Source organism: Martes martes (genome assembly GCF_963455335.1).
Source record: "Martes martes genome assembly, chromosome: 4".
In the NCBI taxonomy this organism is placed as follows: domain Eukaryota; kingdom Metazoa; phylum Chordata; class Mammalia; order Carnivora; family Mustelidae; genus Martes; species Martes martes.
The window spans coordinates 107,073,865-107,096,950 of record NC_137891.1 but is presented as its reverse complement, the minus strand read 5'-3'; the positions used below and the strand labels follow the sequence as shown (position 1 = coordinate 107,096,950).

At 39.4% G+C, this 23,086-nt stretch overlaps 1 protein-coding gene across 5 annotated transcripts in view; it reads left to right on the top strand.

The window, feature by feature from the left end:
* CDC14A (cell division cycle 14A) overlaps positions 1–23,086 on the top strand; it is a gene marked incomplete at its 3' end in the record, with an annotated part of 171,167 nt that overhangs the window by 16,516 nt on the left and 131,565 nt on the right. For 3 of the 5 annotated variants that reach the window (XM_080801548.1, XM_080801547.1, XM_080801545.1), the window contains exons 3-4: positions 4,810–4,885; positions 18,576–18,668. In XM_080801548.1, coding sequence (XP_080657674.1) covers positions 4,810–4,885; positions 18,576–18,668 — 169 coding nt within the window. Of the gene's footprint in view, positions 1–4,809; positions 4,886–10,623; positions 10,669–18,575; positions 18,669–23,086 lie in introns of all 5 variants that reach the window. The other 2 variants (XM_080801546.1, XM_080801544.1) reach the window with 1 other exon arrangement.

Sequence of the window (23,086 nt, the reverse complement as noted above, 5' to 3'; positions counted from 1 at the left end):
TCTCTATATTGTATACCTCAAACCTAATACTCTATGTTAACTAACTGGAATTTAAATAAAAAAGTAAAGAAAAAAAAGAAGCTTGTTGTTGGAAGGTGTGTTCTTTATTCATGGAACTTTATTATATCAAAGTTGGTGATAACCCAGAACAGTGTGAGCAGCCATGACCATTTTCCCCCCAATGATCTTGACATTTTCAGAATGTATTTAGCCAGTCAAAAAACAATATAAAAACATAAAACTATATTATTATAAATACATATATATTCTTAGAAATGCCAACACTTGTGAGGAAGGAATATATAAAATGGCCTTAAGATAGAGTTTGTTGGCTTTGTATTTGCCTGCAACAATTCTGATTTTTTTTTTTTTAAGATTTTATTTATTTATTTGACAGACAGAGATCACAATTAGGCCGAGAGGCACGCAGAGAGAGATGGGAGGAAGCAGGCTCCCCGCCAAGCAAAATGCCTGATGTGGGGCTCGATCCCAGGACCCCAGGATCATGACCTGAGCCGAAGGCAGAGGCCCTAACCTACTGAGCCACCCAGGCGCCCCAGCAATTCTGATTTTTGAAGACCTGTTTTAAATTGCTTTTGGCTGTGCAAAGGTTTTGACTGCATTTCTTAGTATGACTTGAGGCTCATTCCCCTTTTTGTGAAATATGAAAACTGGCCCACTTAGCTTTAAGATCTTGTGATGTGGGAAACTCTGGGTTCAGGTTGCTTTTCATCTACCCTTTACCTGGTGTCGTGGTCAATATGCAGGTATAGCGTCTTCTGTGTAGCTAGCTGTCTGATGCTCTTCCCGCAGCTTGTTTCTTTGAGGGACAGTAGAGGAGAGTGGGGCCAGGATCCCTTCTATTTCTCTTCTCCCCTGCTCTAGGTCTCTAATTGTCTTTTTGGAAATATGACCTCCTTGAACAAAAGGGGAGAGGAATTCCCAGAGCCTAATTTTACTGTTGGGAGCTATGTGAGCCTCTGAAGGGGAAGGACCTCAATTTCTTCAAAGACTTTATCCTTACCTCACTCAGGTTACTTGGCAATTTCTCTAGTGTTTTATAGTTATTTTTGTTCTCCTCTTACCTTTTCATCTTGATTGGTGTTTTTTCTGTCATTGCATAACATTGTCCATATTTTCATTTTCCAAATCAGTAGCTATTGCTACATGTAGCTTTTGAATGCTTGAAATGGGCTACTTAATATGATGGGAGAACTGAATTTTTAATTTATTTAACTTTAATATTAGTTAATTAAAATTTTTTTATTTGAATATAGTTGACACAATATTCCGTTAGTTTTAGGTGTACAACATAGTGATTCAACATCTGTATACATTATGCTACAGTCACCACAAATTTGCTACTGTCAGTCACCATATAACACTTTTACAGCACCGTTGACTATATTCCCTGTGTTGTAGCTTATATCCCCATGACTTACTCATTCCATAACTATAAGCCTGTATCTCCCACCCCTCTTCACCCATTTTGTTTGCTCTCTGGTTCTGCTTTGTGTTTGTTTATTCATTTGTTGTTTTAGATTCCACATATGAGTACAGTCATGTGGTATTTGTCTTTCTCAGTCTGACTTACTCCACTTAACATTATACCCTCTAGGTCCATCCATGTCGTCACATATGGTGTGATCTCATCCTTTCTTATGGCTGAGTAATATTCCTCTGTGTGTGTGTTTATGTGTGTACATACACACCACTTCTTCTTTATTCATTCATCTGTGTGCATACACTTGGGTTGGTCTCATATCTTAGCTGTTGTAAATAATGCTGCGATAGAAATAGGGTGTATAACTTTAATTAATTTAAATTTAAATAGCCACAGGTGGCTATTGGCTACCATGTTGGAGAGTACAGATCAACTTAAGGACATGGTTTGTATTTGATGTACTTTTTCCTGCCTTATTGGAGTATACTAGTTTACTTATCTGATGTTTGGTAAAACAGGTGTGTTTGTTAACCATGTTGCTTCCAAAAGTACAGGTGGCTAAGTGGGCTCTGCAGTTAGAAACTATACAGTTTGAAACTGTAGTTGAAAATGAAGTTGGCTTCTAATGGTTAGTACGAAACTGGAATTAGATGCTTCAAATTTTTTGTGCTTTCCTGAAATTTATTCAAAGTGAATCTAAAAAGCTGATAGAACCATAACTAAAAATTCTAGATTCACCTTATCTTCCAGCATTCATGTTTGAGTAGGAAAAAACAAGATATATTAGCCAAGAGTGTTGCTTCCAATAACTCAAGGACAAAGAAATCTTTGTAATAGAAACAGGGCTGTTTTCATCATGCTGGGAGGTGCTTATTTTTAGATTTTTTTCATTTTGATTCATTTGAGTGGATTCTTGTTGACCAAGACGGGGGTCAGTAATTAGGTATAATAAAACATAGTTCATTTTGGATTCATAGGTATTTCGTTTATACTTACAACATAGCAGTACACCGGAAACTTTAGAAATATATCAATAACTTTTTACATCAAATTATTGCAAGTTTCCTTTTTTGGCAACTCTGTTTTTAACTCTCATGAAGCTTGTGTATAGGGACAGCTAATTTTGGTGTTCCTAGAATATAAGTTCCAAAATATTACCAACTTGCTTAATATAGATAAAATATACAAGTTTAGGGGTGTCTAGGTGGCTCAGTCAGTTAAGCGTCTGCCTTGGCTCAGGTCATGATCTCAAGGTCCTGGGATCCAGCCCAGCTTCCTCAGGCTTCTTGCTCAACAGGGAGTCTGCTTCTCCCTCTCTCTCTCTCTCTCTCTCTCCTCTGCCCTTCCCCCCTGCTCATGCTTTCTCACCCACTCTCTCAAAATAAAATAAATAAAATCTTAAAAAATATATACAAGTTTAGTATTCCTATGTAAGACAAGTGGCTCCTGGCAGATTTGGTGTAGTGTAGTGACATATCTATGACACTCTAATTTAGGTAGCAGAAAAAAAGTAAATGACTCCCTCAAAATGAAGGTCTTTGGGGGGTGGATTTTTTTGGAAACCTGTTGATATTTAGTCAATTTATGGTCTAGTGAAATTGAACCTGAGCATTAGTGAGCAAAATAGTCATAATGAGGACTCATTTGTTGAAGTTCTTTATTATGAGCAAGATACTCTTCTCAACCTATACGGATAAGATACAGCCCTAGAGAGAGAGGCTTACTCTGTAGTTAGGCAGGTAGGATCTACACTTTAAAAAAAAAAAAGCTAATTCAACATTATGTAATAGTGTTTCAGATGGTAAGTTTTGGGAACTTTGAGAGAAGGGTAGTTTTTCCTAAGGGTGACCAGAAAGGTAGGATTTGAACTAGATTTTGAGGAAGTTAGAGAGGAGCAGAAAGAGGAAAAGGAGGGCATGCCAGCCAAGGAGACCAGTGTGAGTTGAGGCTTGGATTAAGAATATGCCATGGAGGGGCGCCTGGGTGGCTCAGTGGGTTAAGCCTCTGCCTTCAGCTCAGGTCATGATCTCAGGGTCCTGGGATCGAGCCCCGCATCGGGCTCTCTGCTCGGCGGGGACCCTGCTTCCTCCTCTCTCTCTGCCTGCCTCTCTGCTTACTTGTGATCTCTGTCTGTCAAATAAATAAATAAAATCTTTTAAATAAAAAAAAAAAAGAATATGCCATGGAGTATTTGGGAATAAGGGATGGACATGGTTGTTGGAATACAGATCCTATATGGGGCTCTTCAGGAGATAAGGTCATCCTGGAAGCTAGGGGCATGAGGTGTAGGGCTTTGACTGCTGGGCCAAGGAATTATTCCCAAGGGAGCAAGGAGCCATTAAACATTTTTGACTGGTGGGAAGATATATGAGAAGTGAGGTATTATGAAGATTAATCTTCAGAGTGTAATACAGGACGATTGGGCAGGGGAGAGGCAGAATTTAAACATTAAGGATGTGAGATGAAGAGGCTCTGCCCTTTCGTTGCTAACATAGGAAATGGACAAGCAAGGGATGACTTAAAAGTAGTGGCTTTTCTGGTATATGAGAATTAAATTGAGATTTATTTGTTGCCCTGTTGTGATTGCAAGTTTTCCTGCCTGAGTAACTGTCAGAAGCAAATGTTTTGAGTCTGGTGGGCTGATTTGAAGGAAGGATGGGTTGAGTTTTAGAGGTTCTGAGTTCCAGGTAATGGAAGGACCTGTAAATGTGAGGTTCGGAGGTAGTTGAAGATGAAAAGGCTGATGCTGGGTCTCAAGTGTGGAAGCTGTCGATCTCTCTTCCATAGGGTTATCCGTGAAATTCATGATAGTAGGTACGAGAGAACCGTGGACTGCTGACTGTAGCCTGGAGATGTCCCGGGTGGGGACAGGGAGAGGGAGAGGGAGAAGGGCCTGTGTGTCAAATGATGCAAAGTTCAAGGGGAAGGAAACTGAAAGAAGACCACTAGATTGAAGATCCTTGAGAACTGAGGGCAGTGTTTGAGGAGAATAGTTAGAATTGGTGACTGAGTAGGTGATAAATACAAGGAGGAAGTGAACATACGTGTTATGTTCTTGTTGCTTCTTTTGTTGCCTGCTTTTCAGTCCTTTTCCTGAGTGTCCTGGCAGGGAGATAGAAGAAGGTAGAACTCAGAACTGTCCAAACAGTTCCCTGTTAAGAGACTGGAGACTGGTTATAGTGATTTGTGATCCTCTGTAGGGTGAAACCATGGGTTACTTGGGCTCTACGAATCAGTTATATATTGAACCTTATTCTTGATGGTAACTGAAATTTGTTTGCAATTTTAATGAAAATGAAAATGAGTATTGAGGTTACCGAAAATTATATTTCTACTAAATACTACTTTTTTATTTTAAATCTCAGTTTTTATGCAGATTTTGGACCTCTGAACTTGGCAATGGTGTACAGATACTGCTGTAAACTAAATAAGAAACTGAAAGTGAGTATTACGGTGATGTTTATGTTTTGGTATTAAACATTGGGACTTTGACCACTGGGATTGCTGTGCATACACCATTTAGTTAGGTAATCTTGATCTTTGGATATTTATATGAGTAGTTCACCCAGAAGTTGAAACTAATCCACCTGAGTATTCCATAAAGGACACGTTAACCTCTTTCATTTTTCAGGATGAATTGAAATGTGAGCTGGAATGAAGTCATTGGAATAGTGCTCTAAGAAAGAAAGCAAAAATCCTTTCAGGTTGTTGTTTAATGAGTCTATCAAATTCCTTCCTAGGATGATTTTTCTGAAACCAGGTGATAAAGGGACTCATCCCTGCATGGCAGAAGCTCTGAAGACTTTCCTGTCTGATCAATATTGAAACTTTTACATATTTCTTGAAGGTCATCTTTGTAGAATTAACAGCTGAGATTGATGAACTAGTAGTGATACAACACGGACTTTACCTGTTATGACAGAATTTGGGTTATATATGTGGTATTCATCTATATTTTTGATTTTACTTGTTTTTTTTTTCCTCTTAAACTCCACACATATATGAGGAAAAGCAATATGTATACTCCTGGTTTTGGTAAATTTATTTCATCACTTTTAGAAAGGAATATTTCTCTTTTTCTTCCAGTTTTCTAAATGAGGATCTTAAATGTAATGTTTCGGTTTGGAAAGTCAAATACCGCCTAGCATGCTGTTAAAGATGACTGGTAAATTACAATGCTCAGGTCATTTATTCTTTTTGCTGGTTAAAATATTACTGATGTGACATGGTACAGTGCCTTGTATATATTAGCTGCTTGGTGATTGTCTTTTGATTTGATTGATTTTTATTTAACTTAGGTATAAGACAGTCTGTGGTGGAGAATTTTCTGTAAAATATGTTGTGCATTCACAGATTTTTGCCATTGATCTGAAAATGCTAAATGGTCATGAATGAATACCAAAGAGATATTTTTTTTAGTCAATCATTTTATAACACAAGATCTGTTGGAATCAACTGTTTAAAGAATTAATTTATAAAGTATTATCTGATTTGAAAAGATGTATGTAAATTCCTTTAAATGATCTACATTCTCCAGAAAAGAAGCTACTACCTATAGTTTAGAAATTAAAGTTGTAACTTTTGTAATCACCAAGGAAGCAAATAATATCCTAAAAAGGATTTAATATAAAAACATAAAGTGAATTTTTAGTAGATGAATTAACAAGGAAAGGATAGTTCACAAATAATTGAAGCTTATTTCTTCCTTTTGAGGACCAAGAATTTTTTTTGCTTTCTTGATTAGCCCTCTTAGTATGTAGTTGGTATGAACTGGGTATTATAATTAACAATTTGTGACCTGACTATTATTTAGAAGATTGAAGAGAAGAGAATCATTATTTTGAAAATAAATTTTTGCTCTGACTTGGTGTTCTATTTACAGCAGTTACATAAGAGTAGTTGGCTTGAGTAAGGCTATTTTTCTACCATATTCAGTACCAAACCCTAGAGCTAAGTGTATACATGGACCTGTTTCAATTTGTTTTCATTTACAAAGCTTTCTTTCAACATATGAAAGCTTAATAGAGTTTAGTAATCCCTTGGGTCATTTCAGCAATCAGGTAATCTGATGGATTCCTAGAAGGACATTTTTAGCTTTGATGCAGCTAGTGGGCACCCTGTTACTTGCTGAAGGAATGAATGTTCAAAACCCAAAGGTTAATAAGTCATGGGTTATTTCGAAGCATCCAAGTAGAATCTCTATATTAGGAGAAAAAGACTGACTTTACCAATCCAAAGCTACAGTTGCTTCAGCCTTATGGAATCTGTTTCTTTAGCTATAACTCTGGGATTATAGAGCTCCCACAGACGGGTGGTTAGGATTATATTAGAAAATATACTTAAAAAGTCTTTGCAAATTGTAATGTCTTATGCTGAAGAAAGTTACTAATGGAACATTTATGACCTTGGGTAAGAAATAACAGTAGGAGTTTTTCAACCCAGTTTATGAACGCCTTCTCAGCCCCCTAGCTATTATTTCCATATTCAAAAGCTATCTGAAATAATTTTAGGAGTTGAAATGACCATTTAGTCCAGCCAGTTAAATTTTATCGGTGCAGAAACAGAGGCCCGGGAGAGGCAGGTGACTTGCTCAAGGCTGCAAAGTAAAGTAGGGGCTCGATTTTAAGGCTCCCGACTTATTCCTGCTCCTCTCCACCTTCTTTGCTAGCGGAGTCGCTGTGGTTTATAATCTTTCCAGGTGTGCCCACAACACTGCCCCAGCTGACTTCACCTTGTCCCACAGGGGTCTCGAGACTCCTCTGCCTCATTTGCTTCGGGGACTTTGACAGCCACTCCAGCTGCTTTTCTTCCAGGAACCCAGGCTCCAGACTTTGCTGCTTTGAATGGACCCTTCTCCTTCCATACCTCCGGCATTCTGTCTCCCTCACCTTTGTGTAGTCTCCAGGCCCTCAGGCTCCCTGTTGGTGTTTCTCGTCTGCAGCCCATGTTCACCTGTCTTGGTGAGACCTTTGGGCACCTTGCTTCCATGCCTTTCATCTTGCTTGCCCTGACAGCTGCCACCCTTGGTGTCTTCCCCAGTGGATGATTTCATGAGCTAACTCACTGATTTCCTGGAGATCACAGTACTCCCGCAATGCCCAGCTGCGCACTTTATCCTGAGGCACAGCGGTTGCTCCACACGATGCCTTGTGACGTCCAGTCTGACTTGAATGCCTTTTCTCTGGTTTGGTCACTCCTTGTTCTTTACGCCTTCTAGGATCTCCTCATCCTACGGGAGAAGGTCGGAAGTGCTTCCCGTTTTCCCAGAATTCTCTGTGCAGATCTCTATTACTGAAGAATTATAATTACCCGTTGGCATTGCTCTCTCTCACTAGACTAGACGCTCCTAGGAGGTGGGGATATGACATATAATTCTGTGTCCCCAGTGCCCGGCATAGGGTCCTCAGACACACTGAAACTTCTGTTGATCTTAGCATGAGCCCCTTGACTTCATGATCCCCCTCGACTGTTAACAGGTCCTCTTTTAGCCTCTTGCCTTTGGAGGTTTTAGAATACTCTGCCCTCACTGTTGACATCCTCACTATGCCCTGATTTCTTAATCCTTTTCTGTCTCACTTTTGCCTTACTTACCCTGCTGAAACCGCTCTGGTGACCTTTTTTTTTTTTTTTTTTTTAAGGTTTTATTTATTTGAGAGAGAGAGTGCACACCAGCCTGGGGGTGGGCAGAGGGAAAGCAGACTCCCTCCTCAGCAGGGAGCCCGGTGTAGGGCTCCATCCTGGGATCCCAAGACCACGATTTGAGCCGAAGTCACACGCTTAACTGACTGAGCCACCCAGGTGCCCTGATTGGTGACATTTTAAACACCAGATATGACAGTGTTTACTTGGTCATGAAACTCTACTTCTCTGAATAATTTGGCACTATTTTAACTGATTACAACTTAGAATAATTCTGTGTTATGGTTTCCTAGCTCTTTTAGGCATGTCTTGTTTTCTACTTTGGTAATTTTTATTTCTTCCAATAAAGCTTTTTATGTTTTTTTTCCTCCCTTATTTGATACCTTATGTAGATAGGTAATATTTTGCAGTGCATTCTAAATTTTTAATTTTTATATTATCATAAGGTAATTTTTTCAGGTTGATGATTTGAGGTAGTGATTTATTGCTATTTTTCATGTGCGTCAATATGCATTCTATTCCCAGTGACTTTCATTTTAATTATGTGATTAGAATGGAACATTATCCATCAAACATCTACTTAGATTAAAAAATCAAAAGTAGGGGTGCTTGGGTGACTCAATTGGTTAAGGGTCTGCATTAGGCTCAGGTCATGATCCTGGGAGGGAGCCCCATGTTGGGCTCCCTCCCTGCTCAGCCTCCCTGCTCAGGAAGGAGGCTGCTTCTCCCTCTTCCTCTACCCCTCCCCCTCAGCTTGTGCTCTGTCTCTTGTTCTCTCCCTTGAATAAATAAGTAAAATCTCAAAAAAACAAAAACAAAAAACCAAAACCAAAAGCAGAAATTACTACCATCAACAAAAAAACCTATTTTTAAAAATTTTAAACTGTATTTAAAAAAGTGTCAGCACTAAGTGTTGTGCAGTGATGGGTTGTAGTTTGTAATTTCTGGTCAGTAGTTTCTGTAATGAGGGAAGCAGTCCAAAGAAGGAAGATTTATTGAAGTGAGAAAAATTGGTAAAACTGTATATGTTGTTTAATGTAAAATGCCATCAGTGATTGAGAGGTTAGACCAGAACTTAGTAATTTGGTATTTTAAGAGATCCATAAACCCCTGAAATTATATATAAAATTTTATGTGTATTTACATTTTCCTCTGAGAAGACTCATAACTTTTAAACCAGTTCTTAAAGGGATTCTTGCCACAGACAATGGTAACAACACAGGGCTAGAATATACAGGCTTCTAAAAGGAGAGATGGTTTCTAACAACATAGTGATATTTTAAAAAACAATACCTTCTTCATACTTAGTCATGTAAGAAAATCTTTCAATGACTGATACAATAATAGGAAAGTTTATGAACATATGATTGAACTAGCTTTTCCTAAAATGGTTAATATGGATTTTTTTCTTTTTTTAAAAAAGATTTTATTTATTTATTTGACAGAGAGAGCACAAGTAGGGGAAGTGCCAGGCAGAGGGAGAAGCAGGCTCCCTGCTGAGCAGGGAGCCAGATATGGGGCTCCATCCCAGCACCCTGGGATCATGACCTGAGCCGAAGGCAGACGCTTAGCTGACCGAGCCACTGAGGTGCCCCAGTGGTCAATACAGTTTTAACTGTTGATTTCACTTTTCCTCTGAGAAAACAAAAACCTCAGTCTGTGGAAAAAAAAAAATAAATCTAAGAGCATCACTGAAAAAAGGGGACATTTTCTAGGGCAGTAATTTCTTTTTAATACTGCTTTTATGATTCAGCAGGACAATTATAGTAATCTTGAGGACTGCTTTTAAAAGGTTTAAAAGAATATTGATAGAAGGGTAATTTTAAATGTACAAAACATTCCACATAGCCCTTTCAGGGTAAAAGGAAGGGGGGGTGGGCCTGGTGAAATGGACGATTGTATTAAAGCATTGAAAGTGCCTGGCAGATGGTGGGGGCTCAGGGACTGTCCTTGTTGCTGAGTGAATCAGTGCAGTAATCCTATCCGCTAACCAGGCACCTGCTATGGTATCAGGTGATTGTACACAAGAACTCTTTTGATATAATGATTAGACCACCCTCTTATTATAACTACAAAAACGTGTTGAGATTTCTTCATGAGGTTATCTTCTGTTTCAGGTTCATAGGCTTTGAGGGGAAGAAAAGCAAGTTGCATTTTGGAGATAGTTCATGTAGTTTAAAGAGGTATTGTGTTCTAAAGCAGCGTTAATTCACATGGGAGTGAGCATACGTAAAGTTTGCAAGGCACGGAGTCTTTCCTGATTCCCATTTAGAAATCTTGAGGCAAGAAGATCCCCTTTAATGGAGAATCCCCAAATTTCATCAACCAAATTATCATCATGGTCAAATAATCCTTATGAGCAACTTTTCTCTGACATGTTGACTTCTGCTCTGATCAAATGTGTCATTTCACTGATGAAACATACTGGGTTTGAAATAAAATGGACCATACAGAGACATCTTTTTCTTTTTAAAGAAACTACTCAACCTATTTTGTTTTAGCTCAAAATAAAAACCTAAACCATATTTTGTTTTGTACAGCCAAAGAAAATTTTCAAGAATATCCCTTTCCTGGGAAAGTTGGAGGTAAAACATGTAGAGGTCATGGCTGCTGACAGGAGGACCTGTTCATTTTCTCGCTTTTGCAATGAGATGACAACTGATTGCTTTGGAGACGCTGATTGCTGCGGCCATTACTGGGCTAGCCTAGTCACCTGTAAGAGAATGATGAATTGGTCACCACGGCCCCTGAGCTATAATCTACTTAATCTGAGCACCATCACTGGCCGAGCTTGCTTGTTTAGGGAAGTGCATGGGCTCTATTTTTTTTTTTCTATTATTAATTAAAGAACATATTGTCCAGGCTGCACTAATGTCTTCCTTAGCTCTATCAGGCTCATTCACATGGTTTAATTAAACATGGTGTTCCAACCAAATGACTTGAAGATTTTACTTCTAAGCATGGCAGACAACTTTACCAAAAGGCTGCTTAAAAATCTGTGTTTCTAAATTATGCATTAACTCTTTGTGTGTGTGTGTGCACGCATGTGCACGAGCTCATTTTGGCTTTGAGCTTAATTACACCACCTGGCACCACCTCTCGTTTTTGAATGGTTGAGTAGTTTGTGGTCTCCTGCCCTACGCTGAACAAGTGCATGATTTGTATATGGCACCGCCATCCAAGGATAGCCTGGGCTCTGTGATTCCTGTAGCATGTCGACATTTTCTCTCTCTGAATTGCCGTGGCTTGTTTTTCTCCAGGAGTGAGGTCTCCAGAATGCAACCTTTCACACAGTGTTCTTTTATGAGATAGAAAAAGTCTGACTGGGGTCAATACCTTTATCTTAATTTTTATTGTTCTCTCATAGCCGTCGGAGTACTTTGGTTTACAAGTACCGTTAAACATTTATGTGCTAGATTGCATGCTTGTCATGATTTACATAGCAAGTGGTAAAACTCTGACTCTCAGGTAAGCAGTCCAGTTCTGGACATTTCTGGAGGTTTGATTGTATTAATTGATATTCAATACTATATTCCAGATATAATATTCAATAGATATTCAATACTATATTCTATCTTTTATCTATTTTTTTTAACCTTGCTAAAGGAAATAATTGCTGTCCCTGTAATTAAGATCATTCCGTTGGTCTTTGCTCTGCAATGACTGCATCCCTAGGTAGTTGGTTCTCTTTTGTTTGTAATAAGCCTTGGTCAATATTTCCCCCTTGGTTAGCATCAAATATTCATTAGACTGGGAAAGCTTATGAGGCTAGAGACTGAGGTTCTGCTCCCTTGTTACCCCATCGTTCAGCACCGTCTTTGACATGTAACAGCTGCTCAATTCATGCTGATAAAGCCAATAGAACTTTCTTAAGCCACAATATCTCGGCCCACAGATCCGGCAAACTGGTTGCCTATGGGCTGCATTCAGTTTAGTAATGTTTTCTTGGGCATGAATGCTGTTTCAAATTTTTGAATTCATGGTTAACATCTGTAATTTATGAAAATTTCCATTTAATTCTGGATTTTTGGCTTCTCTTAAATATTAAAGTACGTGATTATGGGCTCAGATTCCTGCATGGGAGTAGGAGGTTGGAGCTAAGTCTGCTTGGGATAGGGCATGCTTTTCTAGTTTACCAACTTACCCACTTCAAATTCTTGGCCCCTGAGGGCATCTGAACTTGGGACCTCTGGAATAATGCCATTTAAGGCAGCTCAGTTACTGAATCATTAAAGGAACTTTTCATAAGGTGTTATCATCTGGAATGCAAGAATTTACAAATTGTGATACAGTTTTCTGAGGAATCTGGGGAAATGTGTTTTTAATAACATGCTTTTAAAAGGCATATGGAATTATTTGGAGTTCCTAAGATAATTTAAATATGTCTTTTGGGGCTACTCGACCAAACAGACAGTGTTTTAGGAGCTGTGTAAAACATTTCCAGGGGTTGACCAGTCACATTTTCATGTAGCATAGCAGATTATCAGTGTGCTGTCCCTAGATCAGCAACGTCAGCATTACTGAGGAACTTGTTAGAAATAACATTCTTGGCCCAGCAATCTGTGTTTTAATAAGCCCCCTAGGTTACCCTAGAAGCAGCGTGTTAACAAGATGAAGTATAATAGTAAAATATAATTTAGATTGATATTTTTAAAAAGATTTTATTTATTTATTTGACAGAAGGAGAGAGAGACAGTAAGAGAGGGAACACAAGCAGGGAGAGTGGGAGAGAGAGAAGCAGGCTTCCTGCTGAGCAGGGAACCCAATGTGGGCCTCGATCCCAGGACCCTGGGATCATGACCTGAGCCAAAGGCAGATGCTTAACAACTCAGCCACCCAGGTGCCCGATATTTGTTTTTTATTTCTGAAAAGTTTTAGTAATAATTGATTAATTCAACCAATTCTTTTTTTTTTTTTAAGATTTTATTTATTTATTTGATAGAGATCACAAGTAGGCAGAGAGGCAGGCAGAGAGAGAGGGAGAAGCAGACTCCCTGCTGAGCAGAGAGCCCAATGTGGGGTTGATCCCAGAGCCCTGGGATCATGACCTGAGCTGAAGGCAGAGGCTTTAACCCACTGAGCCACCCAGGTGCCCCCAATTTTTTTTTTAAATACACGTTTATTTCTTTTTTCTTAAGATTTCTGTTTTTAAGTAATCTCTACACCCAGCAGGGGGCTTGAACCCACAGCCCCGAGATCAAGAATCACATGCTCCTCTGACTGAGCCAGCCCTGTTGGCAGCCCTGTTGGCCTGAGAATTATTTAAATTTTGAACCGTGAAACTTGTTTTGGCCTTATAATTGGGATTTACACAAACAAACTCAGCAAGAGAGTTCTGGATTTCTTCCGTCTACCAAACTCGCTGAGAGAACCCCATTCTCTGGGACCTAACATAGGAGATGTTGGCCTAGTGTGATAAGCCAGGCCCTCTCTGGCTCCTAGCTTTTGTTTTCTTGGTAAAAGAGAGACACAGAATTCTCATTATACTTAAGCCTTACCCAGGACCTCTGGTTTGGGAGTCACACTGGTCTGGTCAAATTGGACCCCTTTGGTAGTGTTTCTATGCTTTAGGGAATGATAGAATGTAGCAATAAATGTTAGCTGTCCTTATTTGAGAGAGCTGGCTACATCCACTTAGGTTAAAAGGGTTCAGAAGGCTGTATATATGTGAATGGGGGCTGCAGGTTATCATTTGTAATTGGCCATTTGCAGGCTTGCTGCAGAGTGAGCAAATAGTCCAGAGGTCTTAGTATTCCTTCTGTGACATTCTCCTCTTTATATTTAAGACTACGTTCATTTGTTTTGCCAGGTCCTAACTTTGTTATCGTATGGTGTTTTTGTAATCTCTGAACTTCTCATGTAAAGCAAAAAGTGTCTGTAATAGAGCAGGTAGCTCACTGAAGCTAGAGGTGATGGTCTAACTTTGCAAGTGCTCTCCTTTTTCTTTTCTTGTCTTTTTACTTTTTTTTTTTTTTTTTTAAGATTTTATTTATTTCTTTGAGAGAGGGGAGAGAGAGAGAGAGAGAGAGAGAGAGAGCAAGTAGGAGTGGCAGGAGGGGAAGAAGCAGGCCCCCTGCTTGCAGGAAGCCGATGCAGGACTCAATCTCAGGACTTGATCTCAGGACCCTGGGATCATGACTTGAGCGGAAAGCAGACGCTTAATCGACTGAGCCACCCAGGCGCCCCTGCACGTGCTCTCCTTGAAGGGCCTGGTCAGCATACCGAACCACAGAGGAATTGCACCAAAGTAAGGAAGACGCAACGCAGTTCAGTTTGGAGGCATGAAGTTTTTTCTTGGTATTAGGGCAGATTCTGAGAAAATATCTACTGGGCTCATTCATAAATCAGAGTCCTCTTGTCTCCAGTCTGTGCCTTTCTCTTCTAATGGTAAGTTCCTCCAGGAAAGATCTTGAATATCTTTCTTCAGGGATGTTTCTCTAAAAGGACTTGAGTCATTGGTGTCTCCAATGTATTGTATTGTTTCTTCTGGAATGCTTTAATATGTAGTAGGTCTTTTTTTAAAACTTTTTTTTTAATTTTTAAGTAATTTTAAGTAATCTCTACACCCAATGTGGAGTTCGGATTCATGACCCTGAATCAAGAGTTGTATGCTCTACTGACTGAGCCAGCCAGATGCCCCATCCTTGAAATTTTTTATTCCAGGACCAGAATATCTGCTATATTATGATAACTTGCTGGTAATGTTATCATAATATGGTAAGACTGGGGCAGGGTGACCTCTGAGAGGAAGGCCTGGCCGTGGTCAGGAAGGAAATTAGGAAAAGACGAGTGAGACATAAGAGTTTTCTCTGTTATCATTTATTGTGAATTAGTTTTGACTCCTTGAGTGAGAACTGAAACTTTGTCATCTGACCTGGGACTCACTTGCCAACCTTCACTAGGCGGATCATTTTTTGACTGTAATGCTTATGAGACTTCACTGAGAAAAACAATAGAATTCCCAAAATGGTAAATGCTAGGAGCTTAAAAAATTTTCCTGAAAATTAGAAAGTTGTAGTTAAAAAGTTAGTTGTTGTAATGTACACCATGATGATCATAGTTAATAATACTATATTGTATATTTGAAAGTTGCCAAGAGAGCAAATCTTTAAGGTTCTCATCACAAGAAAAACATTTTGTAATTATGTATTGTGATGGATGTTAAAAAAATCTGTTTGCATCCTATAGGCAGCTTCCAATAGGAGATATTTTAAAATAGTCAAAATTTGAAGGTGTATTTTGCGAGAATATTCGTTATCTGATGTAATTTCTGAAAGCTTATAAAGTTGAAAAATTCTTCTAAAGTCCTTAAAAGTTGAATTTGTATTATATTTACTTTAAAAAATTTATAGGTTTATAGTGAAAAGAAAGTTTCCTTTAGAATTTCACCATCTAGCTTCATTACAAGATGGTCTCTGCAACGTATACTAAGGTATATCCTATACACTTTAAAAGAAGAGTAAAAGAACAAAAACCAAGCAAATGCAAAATGTTTGAAATCAACCAAAAAGACTATTGGTGACAAAAGCACAGCCTTATGAGTTTGTCCCTTTTGGTGAGTGGATTTGTAAAATAAATTTAATTTCACATTATTAAATAATAGCAATAGTCTGTTGTGAAATCTAAATTCTTCCTGGAAAAGGGCATCAAAATAGACAATCCAAACTTCCAGATCATTTGTGGGTATTTTCTTCCCCACAGGTATTTTAGGGAACCAGGAAATGTAATTAGTGACAGGCTGGGAGCCAAAAGATCTGAGTCCTTATGTTGAGCCTGACTCATGTTTGTAGATGCTTAGCCTGTAGAAGGCAGTCTTTAGGTTTTGTATCAGACACCACAAAATGTGCTTAGGTTTTAGGGGCCTTGACTCTCCTTTCGGTAAATCAAGCTTAACTTACTGATGGGAGAACAATAAATGGCAAAAACAAGCCAACAAATAATAAAATAACAAAAGGAAATGTCCAGTGGACAATGGTTTCAAATGGAGGAAGCAGGGCGCCTGGGTGGCTCAGTCGGTTAAACGTCCGACCCTTTTTTTTCCTTTTAAAGATTTATTTATTTATTTGAGAGAGAGAGAGGGAGAGAGAGCAAATGAGCGGGGGAAGGGACAGAGGGAGACGGAGGGGAGAGATCTCAAGCAGACGGCAGGCAGCTGCAGTTTCCACTGAGCAGGGAGCCCTACATGGGCTCAGTCTTACAACACTGAGATCATGACCTGAGCCAGAACCAGGAGTCAGATGCTCACCATCAGAGCCACCCAGGTTCCCTTAAACACTGACTCTCGATTTTGGCTCAGGTCCTGATCTCAGGGTCGTGAGATTGAGCCCCATATGGGGCTCCATGCTCAGGGGTAGGTCTGTGTCTCTTCCTTTCTCTCTCCCTCTGCTCGCTCACTCTGTCCCCACCCCTGCTTGTGCGCTCTCTCTCTCTCTCTCTCTCTCTCTCAAAAATAAATAAATAAATCTTAGAAAGAAAACAACAAATTGTGGAAGCAAGGAGATATGTGTCAGCACCACTGATAGTGACCTTGAAGTCTTTAGATAACTTAAGTGCATTGACTGAACTGAATTGAATAAAATGTATTTTTAAAGCTTTATTTCGTAGGGGTATTTTCATAAGCCTGTCTGGAAATGAGGACTTCGGTCATGAGACCCACTTTGAGGCAAACCCTTCCTTTTCGAAGTTCACTTTAAAAGAGCAATGCCAATGGACATTGGGGAGGGTATGGGCTATGATGAGTGCTGTGAAATGTGTAAACCTGACGATTCATAGACCTGTACCCCTGGGGATAAAAATACATTATATGTTTATTAAAATAAAAAAAAATAAAAGAGCAATGCCATTTTCAGAATAAGTGATTCTTGATTAGGAAAGAAATGTCTAAAGGGATGGTGAGGTTTCCAGGATCATTGCTAGGATACATATAGCTGAGTCTTCTGTGGTTTCATTAAAGCTGGAACATTGCAGCTTCATGTAGAATGGATGTCAGAACTGGAAGAGTTTCTTTTCCTTGTAGAACATGGCAGGGTGAATGAAGAAGGGGAGGTAGTCGAGCTCTCTCACATTTTTAAAGGTGCTGTAAAAGCAGGTACTCTGTGGGTTGTAGTCAATGTGTAAGGTATAAAAAGCTGCTTTTACAGTCAGTTTGAATTTACAGACAAATATTAAAAGGTACTTTTGTATCTGTATTTTGAAAACTATTTGTCAAAATGCTGTAACTGTTTTGACATGAGGAAATTGAGCAGATTTCATTGAGTTGCATCAGGTTCTCATTGTTTTATGTTTGAGTTTGATGACTACTTTGATTTCATTTTAACAGCTCTTTACTTTTCATGTTTACCATGTATACAGCATACCAAGCTGCTAATTTTGGGATTTAGTTGAATACTTGAGCATGTGGCATATTGCATGGTATAGAGCAGGTGCTTAATAACTGTTTGCTTGAATCCATGTATTGTATTAAGATGTTTGCTTTGTCTTTTCCCATTAACCATTTATTTTCAGATAAATAAAATGGACTTTTTATAGAACATTCTAGAAAGAAAATACGAGTATTGATGCTCTGTTAATATTAGTATTACTGCTCTTAGGAAAATAGAATGATTGACACATTTAAAAATAAACTAAAATATGAAAAGTTCAGATAACTTTTCTGGGAGTGGGTATGGTATTTAGGGAAAGAAAAAAGATGAATAATTACTCAGCCTTAAAAAAAGAACTTGCCATTTGTGTCAACATGGAAGGACCTAGAGGGTATTGTGCTAAGTAAAATAAGGCCGAGAAAAACATGTATCATACGATTTCACTTATATGTTGAATCTAAAAACAAAACAAATGAACAAACAGATAACAGTAACAACAAAGACCCCCCACAAACAGACTTATAAATACAGATAATGAACTGGTGGTTGCCAGAGAGGAGGGGGGTATGGGGGGCTGATGGGTGAAGTAGGTAAAACGGGTAAAGAGGTGCAAACTTATAAACTAAATAAGTTAAGAAGATGAAAAGTGGAGCATAGGAAATATAATCAATAATGTATTAATGTTTTATAGTGACACATAACTACACTTATCATGGTGAACATTATAGAATCAGTATGTTGTACACCTGAAACTAATAAAACATTGTATGTCAACTGTACTTCAATAATAAAAATTCAAAAAAGAGAAAAGATGATTAGATTTTACATATAAGATTAAGTTTTCAAAAATATTCCCACTAGTAAAGACACCAGTAATTTAATTATTTCCCATTACATGTCTCCCTTCTTGGAGAGAAATATCTGTTCTCTTGTCAAATTTGCATCAAGATTGGGCTGCAAAAAGTCTATGGCCGGTAACCTTCCACCCTCATGTACAAATGGCATAGAAACGAAAGTTGAAAGTTGGTACATTTCACTGATTGTGACACATCTTGGAAGTTGAGATGTTTATCTTCTGTGTATTTTAACATTGTCTCTATAGTTACAGTCTTTTTATTCCCTCTTTTTAGTCATACAGTTTATCAAGAAAGAAAATAGTGCACTACACCTGTTTTGATCAACGGAAAAGAGCAAATGCGGCATTTTTGATAGGTGCTTATGCCGTAAGTACTTTTTCATGATTATTTTCTGTATTCGGGCCAAAGGAATGCTACCACTGTCACATAAAATCCAGGCCACTTTCTCAGTGGAATTGGGAGATGGTGAAAATTATTAGCATGCTGGGAATGGATGGGGACTACTATCCATGGGGTGTTGAACTCCCAGATTTTATTTCCTAGTAGCTAATGAGAGAATTTTAGAACTGCAGTGGGTAGCTTGGATCCCGCAGTTGTATAGGTGTTTCTAAAAAAAGGATATCCAGAAAGAATATTTCTAGGGAAAAGAATATATAGTAGAAGATTTTTATTTTTATTTATTTCATTTTGTTTATTTTTAAAGTAGGCTTCATGCCCAGCGTGGAGCTTGAACTCACAACCCTAAGATCAAGACCTGAGCTGAGATCAAGAGTTGGACATGTAAGGGACAGAGCCACATGGGCACCCCTATAGTGGAAAGTTTCTTTTTTTTCCCAAGAGAGAGGGGTGGGAGGGGCAGTGGGACAGGGAGAGAGAAAACGTTAAACAGGCTTGCAGGCTTCATGTTGGGCTCAGTCTCACAACCCTGATCATGACCTGAGCTGAAATCAAGAGTTGGATTACTGAACCATTTCAAGTGCCCCAGTATAGTGGAAGGTTTTTAAAGACTGTTGACGTGTGCCTCTTGCCAAAGAGGAAATCATAGATTGCATGGGGACGGGTTATTAGTATTATTTTTATCAATCTATTTATTAATCTGTACATGTGTTTGCAGTAGGCAAACTATTTATAAAGCCTTGATGTATTACAACTTCCCTAAGAACTGGATAGGACTTTCCCAAAATAATTTTGATTGGAATTTTTATTCTCTGTAATCGCTAAAATGTAAATCTGAGTTCCATGTGAATGTGCTGGGAAGTTTTGGTGTGATTATTTCTAGAATTTTCTATATATACTGGGATTGGACGAAACTTGGAAGGCAGAAACCATCAGGGCTAACACTCCTCTGGAACCTGTACTAGCTTTTTAGGGACATATGTGATACCCACTTAGGAGTATGTTGGTCTAAAGGCAGGGGACAGAGGCATCCTTTCCGATCATCCTTGGGGAGGGTCTATGCTTCTCTGAAGCCTGGAAGCTGTGGGAAACTTTCAAGGGCCTCCTTCTGAAGATCTTGACGAAAGGAGGTACCAGCTACTATCCATCAGATTCTGCCACATCAAACCAGAAGCCCTGGGGGAAAAAGACCAGAGGTGGCATTGGAAAGACTGCCATTTATTTTAGGGAGCAGGCTGAGAATAGTGACCAGCAGACAGCCTGACTGCAGCCTGGGGTCTTGTTTCCAGGGCTGAGATGTCCAGCTCTGCCCCTGATGTAGCTCCAGTAAAGCCTGGTACCATCCCTTCAGTACTTTTCCTTCTCACTCTGTAGGCAGCACGGTATAATATCAGGAATCGCGACTAAAAACATTTTTTCATCCTGAAGCGTCTCTGGGATGATGGCTAAGCCACTTTATCTCTCTTCATTGATTTAGTTTCCTTATCTGTAAAATGATAGGGTTGGTTATAATGACCTCTAGGTTTCCTTCCAATTCTGAGGATACGAGGATTATTTGCAGTGGTAGCCAGACTATTGCTTTTATTTTAAAAGCGTGCACAAAAAGTTGGCTGTTGGCATGAAGCTTCAGTGAAGTGTGCTGGTAAGCTGAATTAAGTAGGCAGACTTATTTTTCACTTTGCGTTGATAATTATTACTCTTTTGAAACTGAGAATTGGCACCGTGTTTAGAATACGAGCGCTGGTAATAACCTCTGGATTCCAGCCATGTGAGCAAGCGTGTCTTTCCTGAGAGGTTTTGTGATGCGTGAGCATGTTCTCTGGGAGTCCTCTGTCATAAGGGATTGCCATCAGGAAGAGGTCACCTGCTGCTCTCTCCTCTCCTTCTTCTCTTCCGCACCCTCCCCTCCTCCCTCTCTTCTTTTTAATGCCCAGCCTTCCTGTTTCTGGGGTCATCCTTATTTTCATCAATGGTACCTCTAGAGTTTTGAAAGGAAGCTCAGTTACAACAGATGCATTGAGCTTGGGGTACCATACATCTACCACAGAAGTTTCCACCACTTTAATGCAACCAGATGAAGGAAGGATAGTCTCAGCAGGGTTGAAGACGTACTGAGGGCAGCACGAGCTAGGCTTCCACGCTCATTACAGTCTAGAGAAGCCATGTAAAGTAATTATTCTTGTGCCATTCGTTTCCTAATTGATTTTCTTTTCCAGTTTTGGAAATGCATTCCCCAGAAAGCTTTTTGACACAACACTTAAAAAAATGAAAACCAAGAATTATATTCTTTCCTTAAAGAGAATTTGGTGCCTTACTTCGTGTTGTGTGTACGCATTTAATTGTTGGCACAAGTTTTGTAGGAAGAGAGTCAGTAATGTGCCTTATACATATATCTCAATGAAGTTACAGACGTATTAAATGTTGCTATTTGGATAAGCTGGAATCTTCTGGGGATCTTCCTATTATTAAGGTCAAATATCCAACTGCATGTTTGTATCTCCACATTATATATTTAAAAGATATCTCACACTTATTTATTTTTTTAAAGATTTTATTTATTTATTTGACAGAGAGAGATCACAAGTAGGCAGAGAGAGAGGAAGGGAAACAGGCTCCCTGCTGAGCAGAGAGCCCGATGCGGGGCTCTATCCCAGGACCCTGGGATCATGACCTGAGCCGAAGGCAGAGGCTTTAAGCCACTGAGCCACCCAGGTGCCCCGATATCTCACACTTATTGTGGTAAAACAGAACTTTTATTCCTTTTTTCTATGAACCTATTTATTGCCGCAGTCACTGCCTGCTTAGTAATTGGACTACCATCAGTGACTTGCCGAAGCAAGGAATAGCAGTCATTTTTATTCCTCCTGTTTCCTCTTCCCACATTATACTCATCAGTAAGTTTGAACAGCTGTGCCTCTAAAACATATATTGAGTCAGAATACTAGTCCCCTAGCTGTAGCCACTATCGCTGTTCACCTGGATGACCACCAGAGCATCATACATTGTTTCCTTTTTACATTCTTGGTTTTGTTTAATCACAGTTGCCACACAACTGTCAGAAGAATCTTTAAAAAATATAAATTAGATCATTCACAGCCCTGTTTCAAATCTGTCTAGTACTTGCTCACTGTTCTTGGCATTAAATTCAACCTCCTTACCAATGCCAGTAAGATCCTCCCTGATCTGGCCCTGCCTACGCCTCTGTTCTCCTTGCTCAGGATGCCCCCATCACGCTGGCCTTCTAACCATGAAAATCTCAAGCTTATTCTAACCAGAAGGCCTTGATGTTTCTGTTCTCTCTGTCTGGAGCATTTTTACCTAAAACCTTTGCCTTCCTGATTCCTTGTCATGTCACTTCCTCAGAGAGACGTCTTTTCAAGTTTTACTCTGCCCCCCTCACCCCGTTACCCTCTAGTCCCTTATTGTTTTGTTTTCTTTATAACACTCTCCTCTTCGAAATTATCTGATTCATTTATGTATTTGCTTGTTTATTATCTCTTTCTGAGACTAGAGGGTAGGAACCTTGTCTGTTCTGTTCATTGCTGTGTCTGGGAGGGGATAAAACAGTTAACAAGGGGTTAGGCCCAGCAGTTCGCCAGTTGAATTGGAAGCTGGCCACCATGGAGCCTTCCTGTTATGCTGAGTCATGGGGAAGTCCACCGCCGGGGGAGTCCCAGGGAAGAGATGAGGTGGCCGGTGTGGAGGGGCATGGGATGCTGCAGACCGCAGCTACTTACCAACTGGTTGGTAACTATTTCAATATTTCAGCACTGGGCATCAGCTTAGAACTGTGCCCTGCACATAGTAGGTGCTCTGTGTCTACACAATGAATGAACAATGCGATGACAAAATATGGAAGAAGGAAGGAAGGTAACTCCCTTGAGGTAACTTCAGAGGGAAACAGAGAATGATCATATCGGACATGAAGTGTAAAGTGGTATCTTTGTCATTACCAGAATGTTGTGATCTTGACTGAGTCCACTCTGACCTTTAAAGATGTAGAATCAAAGCAGAGATCAGAGTCCTGGCAGTACCCACTGCATTAAGTCACATCATTACCTTGCCTTTTTTCTGAATAAACTTTTTTTCCAATTTTTAAAATTTGGTAAAATACACACAATTTAAAATTTATTGTCTTGCCCTTTCTTTCTTTCTTTCTTTCTTTCTTTCTTTCTTTCTTTCTATTTATTTACTTTTTAAATATATTTTTTAAGGACTTAATTTATTTGTCAGAGAGAGAGAGAGAGAGCATAAGCAGGGGGAGGGGCAGGCAGAGGGAGAAGCAGGCTCCCCACTGAGCAGGGATCCCTATGTGGGACTTATCCCAGGACCCTAGGATCTTGACCTGAGCTGAAGGCAGACACTTAACTGACTAAGCCACCCAGGAG